General features: G+C 40.4%; 2 protein-coding genes across 2 annotated transcripts; one reads left to right on the forward strand and one right to left on the reverse strand.

The window, feature by feature from the left end:
- Window positions 1-5: 5 nt before the first annotated feature.
- gdi1 (GDP dissociation inhibitor 1) lies at window positions 6-9,848 on the reverse strand. Its single transcript, XM_074681217.1, has 11 exons — window positions 9,533-9,848; window positions 8,588-8,695; window positions 8,288-8,387; window positions 7,770-7,904; window positions 7,484-7,682; window positions 7,156-7,287; window positions 6,967-7,066; window positions 6,610-6,781; window positions 5,941-6,085; window positions 5,787-5,841; window positions 6-2,697 (listed from the first exon to the last, which is right to left on the reverse strand). The coding sequence occupies exons 1-11, from the start codon at window positions 9,575-9,577 to the stop codon at window positions 2,545-2,547; spliced, it is 1,344 nt and encodes a 447-aa protein (XP_074537318.1). The 5' UTR covers window positions 9,578-9,848; the 3' UTR covers window positions 6-2,544.
- Window positions 9,849-11,850: 2,002 nt separating this feature from the next.
- Window positions 11,851-15,602, forward strand: atp6ap1b (ATPase H+ transporting accessory protein 1b). The gene is made up of 10 exons (XM_074681529.1): window positions 11,851-12,023; window positions 13,030-13,150; window positions 13,476-13,550; window positions 13,648-13,841; window positions 13,932-13,969; window positions 14,076-14,161; window positions 14,285-14,511; window positions 14,605-14,640; window positions 14,734-14,971; window positions 15,088-15,602. Exons 1-10 carry the CDS (start codon window positions 11,902-11,904, stop codon window positions 15,298-15,300), a joined length of 1,350 nt encoding a protein of 449 aa, XP_074537630.1. The 5' UTR covers window positions 11,851-11,901; the 3' UTR covers window positions 15,301-15,602.
- The last annotated feature ends 132 nt before the right edge of the window (window positions 15,603-15,734 follow it).

The raw sequence follows: 15,734 nt of genomic DNA on the forward strand, positions 1-15,734 counted from the left end.
AAACCTTTCCAGGTTTGCCATGTGCTTTTTATTTTTCTATCATTTCATTCATAGTTTAATTCATTTTATTTGTTACACAAGACATTAGGCATTGTTCACATACTAGTGATCAAACAAGGACAGTAAGTTTCTACTACTCAGCCTATTTCTTTTGTCAAATTCAAGGGATATCGTCAATAATAGTGGTTTCAAAAAGGCCCAAACTGGATGGAAATTAAACAGTACAACCACACATGAGGCTTTTGTTTTCAATAAATAAAAAAAAGAGCGTACAGTTTCTGATGCTGAGGAAGGGCAGGGGAGGGAGGGCTTCGAATAGATCTATGTTCAAAGAGTAAACAGTGTTCCAGTTTTCATCAGATATCATGTTTCCAGAATGAAAAGCACACACGATGTAGAAAGACGCACAGTGTGAGAACTGTACTGATTCTGATGCTGCTGCTGCTATCCTTCCTTCAAAACCTGTTTCTTAGGAATGCTAATCATAGTAAAGTGTGACGCAGCACCAGTATGATCACTAAATCAGATGAACGAAACACATGACACAGCAAAAAACAAACAAATAAACCCGGTGTGCATCACTTTTTAAACTCCGATTTATCATCAGAACATAAAGCATAGCATATTCAGCGTTTGACACAAACCTTTCCACGACACATCAGTGAAATTAAAATAAATAGATTCAAACAGTAAGACATGTCAGCGTCAGCGCTGTTAGGGGGATTTGTTTGGGAGGATAAAGTGAGAGCGTTACAGCTTCTCATTAGTTTGTCGTTGATGTGTAAAGAGCTCGATCAATCTGGCTGTGAGAGTGAGCGCACGCCGCAGAGATGTGAGGAGCTGCCTCGGCTCAGGTGTACAACAGCAGCCCTGATAGTAGACGATAGAAAAGAAGATCCCTCTTATAGTATTCAGTCAGATCTGCAGAGCGACACACACCTCCTAACTTCATGTTCGTCAGCAAGTTTTCCAATAACAGCAGAACTATTTTTGGCACAAGACTGACTCTCCTCTAACTGTTTCTTCAACTAAAGCAGACAAATTTAACATCTGAATCAGACCCCAAATTAAGGCTTAAACCAAATGAAAGCATCTTGGTTCATTCTAGTGGGGCGACTGTGGCTTCATGTCTCCGCTATGCTACAAAGTCTTTTAGAGTTTTGGGAGCGTCCAGCTTTTTCCCTCAATTTAACTACGATAATTCTCAAAGGATTACGTCCCTAGTGGAGTGACTCATCTAAACGACACACACAAGGGTTGAAACAACCGAGACACAATCTGGTGCTTCCACTATTTGCCGAAATTTCAGTCTTCATCCTTCCCTGTCCAAAACATGCCCCACATACATTCCTTATCCCAACAACACTTCCTCAACAAGCAGAACTCTCCATCTTCACAGCTTCTCTTATCATCACTTATTCCAAATCTTCAAGAATACTTTGTAGAAATCCTCGCCCCCTGCCTTTTTTTAGCTCCTTGCATTCCCTTTTTTTAAAAAAAAAACTTGAAGACCACAGTTCCAACTTCATATCTGTAAACTTCATAACTTCAGCCAGTGAAATGTGCACCAAATATATAGAAATAAAACTCTTCAATAATTTAAAATGTTAGAACGTAAACTATTCAAATCCAAAACTGACATCACAAAACAGAGATGAACAAAGGAACAGTTTTTAGAGAGGGGATTTCAGGGGTGGGTGACAGATATTAGCCACTGGTTAGCTTTGCCTGCTAGCACGGGGGGGACACAACAGCATTGCAAAGTGAGCACTATCAGTTGACAGAACAGCCCATTTATATGTAATAATTCATCACATTTTTGTTTTTTTTATTTTTGCCCGACCAACAGATTTTGCCAAAAGATTTTGCAACGTCTTTTCGAACACAGGTAAAAGACCAAGAAAGAGAAAAGTGAAAGCAGGGTTGACAGGAGCGATGCGTGGAATGGTCCAGCCTTCATACCGCAGTGTCATTAGAGTCTATGTACAAATACTACTGTGTGTAAAAGATGCATGCATGTACACTGGAGGTGACCCTTCCAGAGGATTCTACACTAAGCCGTTACAGGTATCTCTCACGTCAGAGCTGGCGGATCAAACCTCTCTGCGCCATCAATCTCAGCCGACCTCTGATATGAGGAGAAAGACGTTACAGAAAGAATGAAATGCTTCGAAAAATCGCCAAAGACAAGTAATAAATTCACCTCTAATGAGAATAGTTACGACATGATTATACTGTAAATTCTACAATGGAATGAAAGACCGTATCAACCCTGCTTTTCAGTGACAGAGATAAGGAGTGTGAGTATCTGAACAGTGTGTATGTGTGTGTGTTTGTGAGCCTTTGAATCGAGAGAGAGAGGGGCGTAAGGAAAAGGAGGCAAACGGCTGAGAGCAGGCAGAGCCAAAAACGCAAACCCTCCGTCACCTCTTTCTCAGTTATCTGGCTTTTTCGACTTCACGCTCTGCCACCTCTGTCGCCCGTTGTAGCCCCGCCTTCTCTCCCTGCCCAGCCCTCTCTCTGGAAACCCCCCCCCTTTCCAGCTCACTGATCTTCCTCCCCAAACACATCGTTCTGTTTGCGTTTCATGTTCTCAAAGTCAAAGTCGCTCCCGGTCATACGTTTGTAGATGTCTTTGATGTCGTTGCAGGTGGTCTCGAAGTGGGTGGTGGCATCGTAGGACCTTGAAGCGAAGATCTGAGAAACAGAAAAAAGGCCAGACTGAGTACCCAATCAATGACTCCAGCTAAATGCTAACACCTGCATGCTAACAGGTAAAGGTTTAGGTTTAATGAGTTTGGCTAGTTCCAAGCACTTCCCTGTGTGATCTGAGATGGTTCAGTTCACAGCTATTTCTGTCCTGGGCTAAAGTCCATATTTACTCATTGTTGTTTTCCAAAGCACAACCTTTTCATAAACCTAGCAGCAGCCATCTCTAGAGTCTGTAAGTGCTCTTTAATCTAAGACCCGCATGATTTTGGTTAAATATTAAGTCAAGCTGACTTAGGTTAAAGTTTTTCTGGGTTTATTTCCACCACGGCCTCTTCCTACGCAGACTGTTGGTCATTCAGCTCAAACCTTTGTGTGATGAGGGTTGGAAGCAGATTTTGACATTGATTCAGATATTAGCAGCATATTGAAACAACTCCAAATAAAAAATGAGGCTGGTGGTGGTACCAGTTTGGCTCATTAGCTAAATTGCATGTTCCACATTCTACAGCTCTACAGTTTCATTTAGCAGACGTTTTTGTCCAAAGCGACGTACAACACAAGCAAGAATATTGACAGAAGGGAAAACCTCAGTGTGACAAAGAGCTACAAGTTATTTGGCTGCAGGTGCTGCCATCAAGAGCAAGAATATTTTTAGACATGCACCGAGCGATCTGTGCCGATTTCCTTAATTTTGGGAGATCGGTGATCAGTGATGGGTGATCGGGGATCGGCCCATCCTAACATATAAAACTGATCTTATATATATACCTCTGGGAAGGTCTGACAGCCAGCCATTGTTGCTTTTTGCTCTCAGACCTAAAACTTAGGACACTTTATTGGTTGTTAAAGCTAAAACATAAAGATTTTATTGTTTCACAAGTATTGTATGATGATTTTCAATAAAATAAGCTTGGAACATTGAAGGCATATTCTGTCAATTATAAAAAATAAAAATCGGTATCAGCCCAAATCGGTATCAGCAGATCTGGCTTTTTAAAGATCGGTGATCAGTGATCAGCCAGAAAATTGTGATTGATGCACCCCTATTTTTTTTTTTTCCCCATGTAAAATAATGTGTCCATAACTAACCACAATTAATCCATTGCCTAAGAACTAAGGCTAATTGTCTTAAAAGCGGGCACTTTTATTAAATTTTGTCATTCCTTACTATATATTTACAGTAACAACTGTCCTAGATGACACAGCCAGAAATTAACCTGCAGCAGGACCTGAAGAAAAGTGGACGGGCTGCACAATTCATTTGATTTCCTGATGAATTTAAGATGGCCAGACTGACTGAATCGAGATCAAAAGCAGCTTGACTGGCTAGGCCTAAGCAAGAAGTAGGCAGGGCCAAGCCCAGCCAGGCCAGATATGCATCTGCTATCTTATAGGAACAGTCAGCGTAGCGTCATAGTTTGAATTTAATTGGTATTGGAAATCTGTCCCCTAAAGGTTTGCAACAGGATTTGCAAAACATACACTCTTACATCTCTGACAAAACAGTAAAAGCATTAAAGCAGGTACAGCACAATACAAATAAGTAAAAACAGAGGCAGCACATTTCACTGGTTTGGGTGGGGATTCTGTAGCTAGTGAGAAAAAAACGGTCACAATCTTTTCCTGGATTATTACTGACAAGTAAAAAAGAACAAGACATTATAGAACTAAGCAGAAAATGATCAGATTGTTGCCTAGAAGATAGAGTAGACCTGGTTAAATCATGTACTAAAGAAGCAACATCACATTTCCTGTAGATATAATGAATTAAACTGATCATAATGTCATTAAGACCAGTTAGATGAGCATGCTTTAATGGATTTCATGCACCTTATGATTATTACTTTCAACAATGAGCTACAGCAGCCTCTAAAAGCGAGGTTTGTATTTCTCTTGCATTTTAACTTTTGATTTCACCTCTGTGAAAAATGCTGAACTGTTTAGATGAATATAAGTCACCCAGGATACAGACATTCACATTTTTAGATTTCAGATTTGGATTCTACAGGCGCCCTGCATCCATAGTCTTCTCTGTGCTTTGTTACAGCAAATGAAACTTTAAATCATGATTTTTTTTTGTTTATTTATGGTACAGGACACATGGCTCTTTTCAGCATTGTAGCTAGAGGTTTGTTTTCCCCCACAGCACGAACTAGATGTGACGTTTTATGTCTGAGCAGTCGCGCCTCGAGCATACTGATAAGGCAGCAGTTCCCAAACTTTTTCTGCCGGGCCTCAGATTCATAAATCACATCCAATCCAACATGTTCATTAACTAAGTCCTCAGGATTTCCAGTTTGGAGCAGGGGCGGCGTCATGGGTGGGCCCAACAGCCCCAGGCCCACCCAATTTCTGACAGGCCAACCTTAAACTTTTCTTTGGAAAAAAAAGGTTTTTTTTTCTTACTTTCTTTCTTTCTTTTTATTTATTTATTTATTTATTTATTTACATTTTTGTAAAAAGATATAAACTTTTGTCGCTTAACGCTTGTTTTGTTATTGTTAGATGCCCTGTCTTTATAAAATGAGCCAAGTTTGGCAATCTTTTAGCCTGTTGGTAACAAAGTTATGACTCATTCAGTCTCATGTTAAACTGGCAAGGCTAGAGAATGATTTTTGTGAAAGACTGTAGATTTTTGTCTTTTATTTAACTGTGGTTAATGTTGCTGCCCTTACAGACTATAATGGTGTGTTAAAGCGCACATTACTCTTTGGCTGATACCTTTGAGATCCATTGCTGTAAGAAGCACTAAAATTTTATCAAATATTAAAGGATCAAAAATCAACCAAATCTACTTTAAAATGTACAAATTATTAATAAAATGTCTATATTTGTATAGTGACAGTTATTTACAAACTTTTGTAATTGAAGGCCCACCCAAAATTGAAATCCAGGCTCCGTCCCTGGTTTGGAGTGAATTCATTGTCCATCTCAGTTTCACCCAGAAGTCATTTTTAAAAGCTGAATGCTTTTCAAGCAGTGTGGACTGTGTTTTAGCCGCTGTTTTGAAATTACAGTCCTTGGCATAAATAGATAAAAACACTAATAAATTCAATAGTTTAAGTTTGTCTTACCTGGCTCTCAGTGCCGTCTTCTGTGGGCTCATAAAGGTCATTAATAGCCACAAACCTGCAGAACAGAAAAAAATCAACCATGTCAATCAAATCCAGCTCCACTGCACGATCACTAAGTTTTATAAATGATGTTAAAGCATGAGAAAACTCTGACTTTCGATCGATGGGCTCCAGCAGCTCCAGGGCCGGCTCGATCTCAGTCTCAGGCTCGGCGGTTTCCACCGTGGTGCTGACGATGGCGATGTATTTCCCCTGGGCCGCCACATTGTGTGCGTAGGAGATCATGCACACATAGATGTCTGAAGATAAAAGAGGGAAGAAGAAGTGAACAAAGCTTCATGGTTTGGAAAGTGAAGTTTGAATATGGGCCTTTGACCCGCAGTACTTCTAGTATCCAGCAGGGGCTACATGCAAGTCTGCAACAAAAATAAACTCCTTATTTTGTGTAGGGAAGAAGACAAACAGCTGATGTAAGCAGTGTTTTCTCTTAAAAATAAACAAGAGCAGTGAGAGTGAACCAGATGTCAGGAGTTTTTATTTCTATGAGAGACCCTCTCTACATTCAACTTGTCACGAGATCCATTGTTATAATAAGAGGATTAATTCTAGCTGCTTTAGGATTTCAGAAATATGCTTGTACATTAGGATTACTGTTTTTGTGCTCTGTGATAAAGATCCAGGTTGGTTTTCATGCTTTTATTTTGAAATATTCCTAACTCCTTTGACTTTTTCAGCTGTTACAGGTCGTACTGCACCGCACCCTCAGAGCTGAATGCTGTGCTTGTGCGCAGGTGATCATCACACCTGTGACGGTGATCCTCACCTGAGTTGCGGTTAACCTGGTTCTGAGGAATGATGATCTGGCAGGAGTTCGCATCGCTGGTGTTCTTGATGGGGTGACTGAGGATGCAGATCACACGGATCACCTTGCCCGCCTTACGGACACGGTCTGGGATGTAGCTGGGGTCACAGATCAGCTGCTTACAACGAGCGATCTGCAGGGAGGAGATAGAAATGCAGATAAATTTAGGAATATGATGACTTTTTGTAGAAGATTTCATTTTTTTATAGGGCACAAGTTTTGCCAAATGGTTAGATGGATCAGATTTTTTACCAAACAGCCTCATATCGTCAAAGAGACATCTTTAGCTACTTTAAAGAAAACCAGTTGAGATCATACCTCGCCCTCAGACTTCACTCCAACCACATGATTTCCTTCAACCACGATCTCATCCACAGGTTTGTTCAGCATGTAGGTCCCACCATAGATGGCACTCAATCTAAAACAAGTGTGAATGACATCAGTTACCAGTTGATCTCTGTTTAATAATAAAAACTTTTTTTTAATTTGGTGAATGTGATACATTACCTGGCAAAGCCCTGAGGCAGCTCTCCCAGACCATACAGGGGGTAGAGGTAGGGGCTCTTCCCGTACCGCGCCAGTGATTCACTGTACAGCTTGATACGATTGATCGTCTCCAAACAGGGAACATCAAGATAACTGGAGAAGACGGAGGAACGGATAGTGAAGGAGAAAGTCAAAGCAAGGTCATTAGTATCATCTAGTCGACATCAAGTGTAGTGAAAATAAAAAAAAAAATCAGATCATGATTAAAAAGGTGAAATGAAACGATCATTCCTCAGATCTGAGCTTAGATACTCTGTGTCCTTGTTTGACATATTGCTCCTGTTCTTACTCGTCCGTCCTGTAGAGGGCCAGGGCGTGGCCGGTGAAATCAATCACATCCTGGCCGAGGTCAAACTTCTTGTAAACGTCTCTCATCGTTGTGGTTTTTGGGTCCACACCCTCAAAAGTCTTGGGGTCATTCTCGTCGAAGTTGGCCACAAAGACTAAAAACTTCCTAAACCGTCTCTTCTCAAACATCCCCATCAGATCTGCAAACACAAACATCAGATTCAGTCGGGATCACTTCGATGTTGTTTAACCGCTCTGCTGTAGTAGTTTTTACTCCGGAGGCTTACTTGAAGCTAGTGCCTCGGTCTCAGTCGATGGCACCTTGTAGATCTTTCCTCCTTTGTACACAAAGCTTCCCTCTACTACTTTAAAGTCCAGGTACCGTGTCACCTCTGTGTATAGCAGCATCTTCACAAGCTGACCTGTGAGCGCACAAAGAAATGATCAATCTCATAATCATCCCAGATAAACTTTATCCCTTAATTGTAGATAAAGAAGTGAACTCCTGTCAGGATGTAGATCCGCTTTACCTGCGTGAAAAATTAACTATTATTTGAAATATTCATTGCCTCTGCAAACAAATTGCAGAACACACCTTAATTTTTATTGCTTTTGGATTTTTCTTTACATCTTTAGTTCCTGATGTTGTTTTCTTTATGTTGCTGTGCTTTATTTGTCCCTTTTTTTAATACCACTTGCTTTTTAATTCCTACGGCCTCTTGAGGGATTAACAAAGCTCTAAATGATGTTTTCTTTCAAGGACTCATATCGTGATATAATCGTTTCTCAGTGCTGAGCGACTGACCATTGGCCATGAGGAACTTAGGGATGAGATCCACGTTCCAGTCCCGTCCTCTGCCCATGGACTGAGGTGGATCATCTGCAATATTGAAGCGCTTGAACAGCTGCGGGAAAGGACACAAAAAGAAACATGGTGGTGAGGCTGAAATCTTTAAAGCTGCTGCCTTACAGAGCATAGGGCCCTGAAGAAATAAGACAATAAAAACAGCAGCTGCTCCGGCACAATTGTAGTGGAAGTAAAACGAGACGTACTGAGGGATATAAAATATATTGATTGATTTTATGGATCCCAGGAGCTCTTTACCTCCTCCAGAGGGGTGATGGATGAGCTCTCACCACCATAGTAGGGGTTCCTGTCCATGTGCAGAACCTTTTTCCCATTCACAGACATGATCCCGGACAGGATGCATTCCTTCATAAAACAAGATTTTTTAATATCATAAACATTTTAACGCTTTTAAAATAAATGTGCATCAAATTAAAGTGACACGGAGAGGAGAGGAGACAGATTTAGGAGAAAGCATAAACGCAAATCGAGAGATTTTGACAAGAGGATGCGAGGATAGAAGGAACGGTGTGCGCATGCGCAGCTGAATCGTTCCACAGATGTATCTACTGTAATAATAATAATGATAAAAATGATAATACCAATGTAAAATGTGCATTAAAACAGTCAAATCTGTTTGATATCCATAAAAATCGCACTACTCTGACTAAGCATCGATAACTGTTAGAAAACTACAAAAATGTCGTTTTAATTTTGGCGTAAATGTTACTTAATCCTACACCTAATGTTTCAGGTGCACTTGTGCCGCATTGGGTGTGATAATTGAGGTGAATTGCGGCAGAAGCAGCAGCAGGGAAAGGCTCAGTCATTTAATAAACCCGTGCTCAGGCCTGCGCAGACCTCGGGATGAAGGCCTGTCTATGCAAAGAGGACCATGACACACTAGGGTTACGCCTAAAAGATGCTACAGGGTGTAACACAACACTGACCCAGCTGTAATGACTTAAAAGCACCTCAGCGGATTTGTTTGTTTGCCTCCGATGCACAACCTGATTCAGTGTTTGCACAGGAACATATTTAAAGCACATCTCTTGTCAGAAAATTCTCATGTTACAGCCAGCGCTCAGGGATGCAGGAGGCTTTCACTTCTGGGCTAGGATACGCAGGGAAGCAGGCCTTAAATAATCACTCCCAATTGCATTTCTTGTTTCAGTGCAAAACAAATGAAGCTTGACTACTTACTGTGAGTCCAGTGCCCAAAACGATCACATCATATTCCTCATCCATGTTGTATCACCGCCTCTCCCGTCTCGCCCTCTTTTTGCCTCAAGAAATGAAGGGTATTGAAGGAAATTCTGCAAAGTGAGTCCACAAAAGCGGGGATTTGGCGATCCCTTTCTCTGTCCGAGTGTTTCTAATGGCTCGTTCAAAGTTAAGTGTTATTTATTAATCATTAGGCTTTAATGACCAATGGAATAAACTGTCCACACTGTCACCGGCGAGGACGACCAAAGATGGCCCTGTGTGTGGAGCACTCTAGAACAATCTAAGTGCGCGTCGGAAAATAGTGCGCATCCTCCTTCTCTTTCCCCATCCTGCCACACAATGGGCTCAAACTGAAAGGCTGTGTGTAATACGACACCTCGCCCTCAGCAGAAAGCAGTTATAAGGGCATTTCAGTTACGTATAGCAGTTTGGCTTTCAGTTTGGCATTTTTATGCCCTTTGAAAAACATTTTGTCCAAGTCTGTTCGTTCTCTATTTTCTTTTCTATCCTTCCTTTCCAGTTGTAGGCGCAGCGTTGCGTGGATGCAGGAAGTATCCCTCCGCCGCCCCAGCTGTGTGGATGGGAGTTGCTTTCGCTTAGTGAAGGCCTTTTCAAATGAAGACACAGTTCAAAACTTTACTTCTCTTTTTTTCCTCATTTGTTTCTTCTCTTTTATAAGGTTAGCAGAACTGTCACACATGAATGGGGCTTTATAACTACGGTCGTGATTCGTCAAAATGTAGGTGTGAATCAGCACCATGGACAGTTGCAAGGTGTTCCTGTTATTCAAGAATTAAGTACAAAGTTCGGTTTCTTTACACCCATCACATGCTTGTTTATTGCAGATTAATGATTATAGGGGACAGTGTAGGTCATTCGTTCTGCTCAGCACTGTGAGCAAGTATCCACTTGTTAAACATATGCATGATTAAACAAAACACAAAACGCTGACTGTGCCCAAGCTGAAATCCTAAACTGTACATGTACCTACTGTTTGATCTGAACAGAACAAACATGGAAAAGCTGCAGTCTATCATTTTGTTATTAAAACGACACTGAGGGCAGGGCAGGCAGTGTTGATTCAAAGGTTTGGAACGAGTCTACCATAATAACCAACTCCACTGGCTAACTCTCATTATTTATGGAGACAGTTCTTTTTTTATTTTCATTCTTCTTACAAGTGTGAAATAGTAACATAATTGATTTGATTTGATTTATTTAGGATCCACCATTAGTTACAGCAAATATGCAGTAGCTATTCTTCCTGGGGTCCACATATTACACTTTCAACAAAAAATATCATCTTTTTAAGCATGCCTATATACACCACAACATTCACACAGTCCACTCATACAGTAGCTCTATTATCCACCACTTGATTGCAGAAAATAACCAATACATGTTTACAAGTTTAAAAAAAAAAAAAAAAAAAAAAAGAGACAAACCACAGAACTCATCTTACCTTTTGGGACTACAGCAAAAATTCATATCATTAGTGAAAAGTAGTTCATATTATTATCTTTCAGGTAAGCCATATGTGAAAGTTTTATAAAGTTAAAAAGATGTTATCCTATTAACACGACTATACTCCATTACTATACCATTTCAGTCTTCCAGCGCTTAGACCTGAGCTAGACAACAACCTGTCAGTTACTTCAGGCTCTGCAAAGAAAAGAAAAAAAAAACATTTTAATATCAAATACTCTAAATTACTTATTAACATTACTATCCACTATTGTGCTTCTTATTATGAAAAAAATAATAATAAGGAAGTTATTTTTGATGGTCTTCTCCTATTATGGCTAGATATAATATAATATCAGGCTGTAGATACTAGCATATTTAATTCTTACAGTAGAAACTGGGAAATGAGACAATCACTACAAACATGATAAGATACAATTGATGTTACTCTAGTTCATATTTTTTAGAACAAACATGTTTTCTTTTTCCATTTTTTTTTTGTATTTACCCCCTGAAATAAAGGGATGCTATTTTATTGCCATATCAAATTCAACTGCAGTACAGACATAATATTATTTTAAGAGATGTTCTTTTTCTGTCACTCTTGTTACCGACCAAAAGCTCCTCACAGTAGCTTTGGGTTGTGTGAGTACATAAATGCTGCCATGGTTCCAAATATGTGAATGAAAAGCAGCCTCTGAGTCAAAAGAGTCGGCTCTTCAGACTGATTCACATGGTCCGGATCACCATACAGAGCTGAACTCCCCATCCGGAGCACGGAGAATGAAAGAAGCCGGAAGTCTTTTCTTTCTTCCCCTGCGCACATGACAGTCAGCTGGTTGGAGTCACGTGATCAGAACTTTGCGGAAAAGTAAACGAAAATGGCAGAGTCGAGGAGCTCGAGTGGACGGCGGTTAATGGCGTTTATTGCTTTCTTATTCGCCTTTTTCGCCACAGGAAGCTCCACAGCCCAAGTGCCTGTGATATTATGGTCCAGTGATGGGTAAAACTCCCTTTTTCTAACTTTCATATTAACTTTGTGTCACTTTAAGACTCTTCTTCGGCCAGCTGTTAGTAATGCTATGCTAATACTTATGGCTAACTGTGATTATTACTGTAAGCATCTGGTTTTCCTGGCCTAAAAAAATACATTTAAAACTAATATTTAACCCTGAAGTCCTTTGTTATTATTTTTTAAACTAACAGAAACAGCTTATTTCTCACATTTCAACGAGTGCATTCATTATTTATCTTACACAACACTGAAATTAGTCCGTTTTGAGCCGGGTTAACCTCTGTGATTGGAATATTAATGCTAGCCCATCAAAGTTTTACAAATATTATGTGTTTACAGTATTAATAATTTAACTGTTAAATGCATACAGCAATAAAAGAAGCAGCCAGATTTTATTAGAGGTGGTTTCAAAAGACTCATTATAGCTTTAAATTAGATATACAAATCTCTCATTAAGTGGAAAACATTTATTTTTTTTTGCTGCATCATGTTATAACACCTCCCCTTTTGATATATGATCATGTTTGAAATAAGATAAAGGCGAGTGATTAAGGGGCTAAGAGGCTAGCTTGCATGGTTTAGGGAATAAATCTTGATTGGTTGCAAGAAAAAGTTGTTAAGAAGGGAAGAAGTTTGTGAAACTTTCTTTTCAACATCTAGTTAGAAAAAATGTAAAGATGATGAAACATTTTCAGATGGCACAATTTGAAGAAATCTTAGAAAGACCAATAGGGAAGTGAAAACTCTACAACAAACAGATGCGGAAATGTGTGTGTGCGCCAAATAAATCAGATTTTCTATATCCAAGTGTATGATTGATTTGAATGTTTTGTATAAGAGGCACCTATTTGTAGCATGAATGCACTGCCTGATTTGTTTTTTTGTCCTGAACATGCTGACACTTTTTCAGAGAATGTGTTAAAGTGATTGGGAACAGTTGTTTTATAACTGCATTCAGTGTTTCATTGTGTCCCTATCCTCTCTCCATGATTAGATTACCAGCGCTGGCCCCTCCAGCAGCAGGTCACATCGTGTCCACAGACCAGCTGACCGCCTACCTCACCTCTGCCTTTGGCTCTGGCCCCCGCACCGTGCTGCTGTTCCTGCAAGACAAGGTCATTATTTCCTCTTAAGATATCAGAAAACACAATGAATCAGTTGGTTGGTTGGATGTATAAAAGAGAATCAGATCTGAGTCATGGAGTAGTAGTAGCACTGCAGTCCCATGTGACGCTGTGTTGCTGACTTCTCACTCTGGTGTGACAATGAGCGCTGGCATTGCTTCCCCTTTCACAGTTCCTCTGTGATGCACTGTTAGGATTTTCTCTCTGTGGTGGAAGGCCTTTGTTGTGAATTTTCAGTTGCATTATAAAGATGTATGTATTTCAGCCATTTCTCTGTTCATGTCATTGAACTGTGGTTGTCTTTTTCTATTCCCAGCTAAGCAAAGATGACTTCACAGTTTTTGGTGGAGTGTTTGGAAACAAGCAGGATAGTGCCTTTCAAAATCTGGAGGTAGGATTTAAAACTTATTTTAACCCTGCATCATAATGAATGTCTTCCCACAGTATTTAATATAAACAGATTATTCTTTACCCTCCCTTGTCTTTAGGCTGCACTGCAGTCTTCCTCCTCCTCAGTGACTCTTCCTGCTTTCGAGTGGTCGGGCATTTCTGCCATCCCGGCTCTGCTGCAGGAGGAGCTGGGCGTCTCTCCACTGCTTGTCGACGCGGACACTCTGCCACATCTCAGCATCAACTCATCTGCAAACAATCTGCTGCTTTTTAATCTTCCTTACTGCACCAGGTGATGCTTGTATTGTATAATCTTCAACTAGAAGGAACATCATATTTCTCTTTTTTTCTCAGATAAATATTCACGTTTTCTGTTTTATAGCACACATAAGTCTTGCAAAGAAGTTCTGCATGATAACGGTAAGTTTTCAATCACTAACAATTTCAAAGTGTAATATTTTAGACATTTGGTTTTAAGTGATGTTGTTATTGTTCTGATTTTTGTGTGACTTTTGTTTTTCAACAGATGAGATTATGGGCAATGTTCTGACGATAATGAAAGCCAAAAAAGTGCCATACACCGCAATTTACACAGGATCCCAGCCATCACGGGTAAGACACTCTGCTGTAAACATGCAAAATATGTCACAGCTTGAGCTAATGTTATTTATTTCTAAGAGTTTATATGAAAACAGAAAGTATTTTAATATTTTTTTCCATTTCTCATGTCTGCAGGTGATTTCAGAGACATCCATGTCCCAGCAGCCCGTTGGACGCTCCTTGCTTCAAGCAGTCGTACCTGACGTCAAACCTCCGATCATGTTTAATGGAACAGGAGGCCCATGCATCATGCTCTGGGCTCAGAATCTCAGCATCAGCCTCTCAGCTACTGGTGCTTGGATCGACCTTGGTGCACAGTCGCCGACATTTGCAGGATCCATGTGTAACGATACTAGCTCTCTGTAAGCTGGATTTCATGTTTTGAAGTTGTTGTGTGAGAAAAATACAATTTGGGGTTTTTTCACAGAACTTTTTTTCTGTCATATTTTTTTTAGGCTTGTTCTCAACTATGCATCTGGCTACATTCTGAGGTAAGGCAAAAATACATCATTTGAAAACCATGGTGCCTGTGTTGAATATGCTGGAGTCATTAAACTAAACAGAGCTCCTCTGTTCATTTCCAGTTTCTCCATGAGTCAGCGTTTCTACCCCGTGTCTGCGCGGAACTGGTTCACCCTGGACTCTGTGCAGCTGCAGTCCAACGGTGCGACAGCATCTTTCAGTGGAAGGCGTGGCATCTATGCCCCTGCAGAGTACTCCTTCCACTGTCAGTCTGTCACCAGCTTTGGAGATGCTTTGCTCGTCCAAAACAGCAGCAGTGGAAACGCCTCAGAGTGGAGGCTCAACTTTGTCGATTTCCAGGTAAAACTACAAAACCTGCTTTTAGATTCCAGCTCTCAGGTGTTGTTTCTATCATTAACCTGCTGGGTGTTTCTCTCTGCTTCATTAAATGTGTGTTCTTTCGTTTCATGATGCAGATTCAAGGCTTCAGTTTGGCGAATGGAACAAATTTCTCCTACGCCAGTGACTGTGCTGGCTTCTTCACAGCAGGGATCTGGATGGGGTTGTTGACGGGCCTGCTCATGTTGCTCATTTTCGTGTATGGGCTGCACATGATCATGCAGCTGAACACTATGGATCGATTTAATGACCCCAAAGGTCCATCGATTTCAGTGCCTCAGACCGAGTGAAGTGCTTCCAAACTCGCACATACCCCAGTCCTTCAGTGCCTCTTCCAAGAGTCCCTCCTCATCAGCTCACTTTTCATTATTTTGACCTGTCTACAGATTTAATTCCTCCCCAGCTGTATTGAGATACTGAGAGACATTCCATATCACGTCTTCACCTGCAAGTGCCAGAATAGAAGTACCTTTTGTACTGCATGTGCTAAAAGATGAATTTGTGCCATATTTGGACAGAGATCGTGTATATTTTCCCTTGGAAAAAAAATGCAGTAATGTCTCATCAGAGAATTCCCTCTGTGCCAACATGAATGTGTAGGACCGTCTCAGACCTCAGTTTTTATGTGTTCCAACTGTAATTTAAAGACTACTGTTAATGAAAGAAGAAGTGCCTGTGTATATAAAGAGTAGATTGCTGTTATGAATGTGTTCTGAAATGCCTT

Source organism: Halichoeres trimaculatus, unplaced genomic scaffold (genome assembly GCF_033239565.1).
Source record: "Halichoeres trimaculatus isolate MK-OKI-2021-1 unplaced genomic scaffold, fHalTri1.1 fHalTri1_scaffold_11, whole genome shotgun sequence".
Taxonomy (NCBI): Eukaryota; Metazoa; Chordata; class Actinopteri; order Labriformes; family Labridae; genus Halichoeres; species Halichoeres trimaculatus.

What these genes read in the sequence shown, in the direction of transcription:
- gdi1 (XM_074681217.1), bottom strand. Translation starts at nt 9,577, where the DNA reads ATGGATGAGGAATATGATGTGATCGTTTTGGGCACTGGACTCACA. An exon ending in TAAGTTCCTCATGGCCAATG is followed by an intron (nt 7,905 to 8,287) that starts GTCAGTCGCTCA and finishes GTGCGCTCACAG; the next exon opens with GTCAGCTTGTGAAGATGCTG. An exon ending in CCAGGTTAACCGCAACTCAG is followed by an intron (nt 6,086 to 6,609) that starts GTGAGGATCACC and finishes TTTTATCTTCAG; the next exon opens with ACATCTATGTGTGCATGATC.
- atp6ap1b (XM_074681529.1), top strand. Translation starts at nt 11,902, where the DNA reads ATGGCAGAGTCGAGGAGCTCGAGTGGACGGCGGTTAATGGCGTTTATT. An exon ending in TGCTGTTCCTGCAAGACAAG is followed by an intron (nt 13,151 to 13,475) that starts GTCATTATTTCC and finishes TTCTATTCCCAG; the next exon opens with CTAAGCAAAGATGACTTCAC. An exon ending in AGAAGTTCTGCATGATAACG is followed by an intron (nt 13,970 to 14,075) that starts GTAAGTTTTCAA and finishes GTTTTTCAACAG; the next exon opens with ATGAGATTATGGGCAATGTT.